Genomic DNA, 3,577 nt, shown 5'->3' on the forward strand with positions numbered 1-3,577 from the left:
CCTGATAGATAAATCTCTTCATAGTAATTCAAAGCAGTGTAACAATACCAGTAACCTACTAAGATGAAACTGCATCATGTTTGCTGTAAATGCAAAAAAAGTGAGCTTTATTCCCAAGCAATCTAATGGTAAGTACTGGAAAGCCCTAATACATACAAAAAGATACCATGACCAAGAAAATCCTTTTGTAAGGTAACAGATGTTGACATGTTGTGTAACACTGCCTTGTAGCAAAGAAGCAGTAGCCTTCCAAAATAATCATGTATTCATTTCCAATGCAGCAGCCAAATATTAATCACTTCACAGTTTTCTAAGATTTAAAGATCCCAGTAACAACTTCTCTCTTTGTCTTCCTAAAAAGACGCAAGCAAAGACAGCCAAGTCAGCAAAAGATCAAGCATTGTAACATACAACTCAGAGTAAGGCAGAAAGTATCAATCATATACACAAACATCATGACCAGGTTGCTCGTGCAGGGGCCCAGACAGCTGTTTCTCTTGATTAAATGGCACTGACATCAGACCCTTCAACCTCCATCAATGAAAGTTTATTAAATCATGTCAGACAATTAAGACAGGCGTGAAAATTACTGGAAATGAGAACTACACCATGTGGTAACACCAGATTACATGGCGCGCTCTCTTCAGTAAGGCGAGGAACTGCTCTGTCAGGCCACGCACTAGAACCTCTTGTAGAAGCCATTGGAGTCTGCATCGCCCTATTTGTTCCCAGTTAGAAATATTCCCCACATCAAATTATGTGATAGTAAGGAAAGGCTATACCCACCCAAGAACTTCCCAGGGCATCCATGGGAAGGCAGTCAGCAAGCTGGGAGCAGCATCTCACTGCCGGTGACTTATTTCTGGCACAAGAGCCATCTCACTATGTGCAATTCCTGCACTCTTCACTGAATTTGACCTTGGACTTTAGCGCTGCAAGGAATTAATGCCTATCCCTCTTGGAACTTCTCTTGGTTTCCCAAACCTTCCTACCTCCACCATTTCCCTTTTCCTAACAAATCTCCCACCCCACCCACACACACACATACTTTTTTTTTTTTTTTTTTGTAACTCAATCCTGTCATTTTTCTGTATCCACTTGTGCCTGGATCATCACCAGCCATTCCCCTTTCCCTAGGGCCTTCTTCCACATACATCCCTTTTCTCCCTTACACTTCCATCACCTGCTACATCCTACAAGCAACTTCCTTTAATTATGCATTCAGTTAGCTTCTCCTGACAAACTAACTCAGATTCCTCAACAGCTTCTTCCCCCCCTCAATATCCCAAGCCCATCCAACCGTACCACAGACCTTCTACATCCATTTTCACCAGATTGCCTCTTTTTTGTCAATCCTCCATCTCTGGGTCACATTCTTCTCCATTACACAGACACATGCTTTTTGGGCCTTATAAGGACTTTTCTCTCAGCTCCTGCACATGGGCAGCCTGGCAGAAATGTACCATATACACAGCAATAGTTCCTACTCTCGGGACTGTAAGCACTGTCAGTATAACCCAGCCCTTTTACATCAAGCCAGCCAGGCTTTGACATGTTAAGTATCACCTCCAGTTCATACACTTCAACTGATGCTTCATACTTAAAAAGCTCATGTAAGCAGGAATGTGTTGGGAATATGTATGAATTATTAGCTCCACAAATACAAGCACACACAAAGGTACCTATGTTTGGCACCAGACAAATTTCTGAAGGGCAGGGGAATGCCAAAACAAGGCCTGTTCAATGCCATTGCAACCAGGTCACCAGAAACCACTGCAGAAACACTACTTAAAAATTAAAAAAAAAAAACAAAAAGAAAGGTAAAACCTCACAAAACCCAGTCCCATTAGCTTTTCCATGTAACGTACACAATGACCCCTGACAATGAAAGGCTGTAAGAGGGAAGATTATACCCCTTGGACTCTCAAATCCTAGCAGTCTTCCACTGCACGACCAAAATGTAGCACAGGACTACATAAAGAAACACGAGAGGAGAAAAAAGTTGTGGTCAGCCAAGTACCAGGGTGACGGAATCAAATCCCCACTCCTCAGCAATATTAAACAAAAGAATGGGATTTTTCCTGAAATTCTAAACCAGAAAAAGCACAGGAAGATGATCTGTTCTGATGCACGTATGTGAACTATAAAGCCATAGCTTCAAATTTATAAATCACATGACTGTACGTTCCTGGCTGGACTTAAAAGCAGCTGCTGAAACCTCTCCATGGAAAGCCAATAAATATTTTATCAAAAACAAATGAGGAAAAAGGCCTGAAGCAAGTTTGCGTGCAGCGGGAGTCCAAACTTGGGGGAAAAAGTGCCAAGCTAAACTACCACCTTATCGTTGCTCCTGGTTTCAGGAATATTCTTAGCCTTGCCTTATAATTTGTCTCTAAATGTAGGGTTTAATGAGAAATAAAAGTAATACTCTGAGTAATTCTGCATGAAATCACTTTTATCAGGAGCCAGAGCTCACTGGGATGTATCAAAGATACATCTAAAATCTGCAGTCTACAGAAACCTCTCAGTACAGACAGCTGATACAGACTCTGAGAAAATTTGAAGGAAACTTCATTCAGCTTATTTTTTAAGAGCACACCAGGTGCCCTGTTTCCATCACTCTATGAAAGCATGCGTCCTGAACGACACTGTTGTATCCACTTACCTATGAACAATATGGAAACCCCAACCCAGTGGGATTTCTTGGCTTTAAGATTGTGGCATTCGTGGTTACATCCCCGATCATCTCCCCTGGACTTTGTGGGAGTGTAAGTAAAAGAATGTCATTATCCAGACAACCTCATTACCTGGGATATTAGAAGGAGCAGGGATCTGTGAGAATTAAGGGTCAGGAAATCTTGACAATGGCAGTCCCATAAACCTATACCAGAATGTATCTGAGACCTTATTAACAGCAGCATTCAAAACACAAACACAGAGGCAGTCAGCATTGTGTGCTTGACACACACATGCAGCTAGTACAATGGGAAACTAAATCTTATATGTTTTTGTGCATTCCTCTACGTTTCGGTAGACCTCAGGCTTCTGTAGTTTGTAAATGCCTAGGATTAGGCAACATTTCAGCCGCAAGTGACCGCTCTAATACTCTAAATTGAATTTAAATTTCCAATACTTCATGAAAAAGATAAGTTATCAAAAATTTTTATGGCAGGCAACTATAGCATTCAGCAATGATCACCCATCAGTGCTCCTGCCGAGAGCCCACCTCCCTAGAGCAAATGCACGTTGGCCGACCACCTGGTCCTTAGAAGAGATTTCGGTACTGAAGCAGGATTCAGAAAAAGCAGCCCCAGAGAGGATGCCTTCCCCCTTAGCAAAGGCATGGTTGCGAATTTAGTCAACACCCTACCGCAGACAAAGGCTGGTGGGAGGAGGGGTCTCCGGCAAGTCAGGAGTTAGCAGGTTCATTGGGAAAGGTCTGGTGAGGCGGAGGGGAAACCGCAGGGCCCCGGCGGCTCGGACCTGAGGCAGTAACTGGGGGTGGCTGGCGGAAAGCGGCGGCCCAGGGGGCAGAGGGAGAAAACAGTGACAGGGTGCAGCCGAACAGCACAAAAGC

General features: G+C 43.3%; 1 protein-coding gene across 1 annotated transcript in view; it reads right to left on the minus strand.

Annotated features, from left to right (window-relative positions):
- The window catches only part of TBC1D30 (TBC1 domain family, member 30), a 26,122-nt gene extending 25,408 nt beyond the window's left edge, over nucleotides 1–714 (minus strand). The window contains exon 1 of the mRNA XM_010023459.1: nucleotides 630–714. Coding sequence (XP_010021761.1) covers nucleotides 630–714 — 85 coding nt within the window. The remainder of the gene's footprint in view (nucleotides 1–629) is intronic.
- Between the last annotated feature and the right edge of the window lie 2,863 nt (nucleotides 715–3,577).

Source organism: Nestor notabilis, unplaced genomic scaffold (genome assembly GCF_000696875.1).
Source record: "Nestor notabilis isolate BGI_N333 unplaced genomic scaffold, ASM69687v1 scaffold1991, whole genome shotgun sequence".
NCBI classification, from domain to species: domain Eukaryota; kingdom Metazoa; phylum Chordata; class Aves; order Psittaciformes; family Psittacidae; genus Nestor; species Nestor notabilis.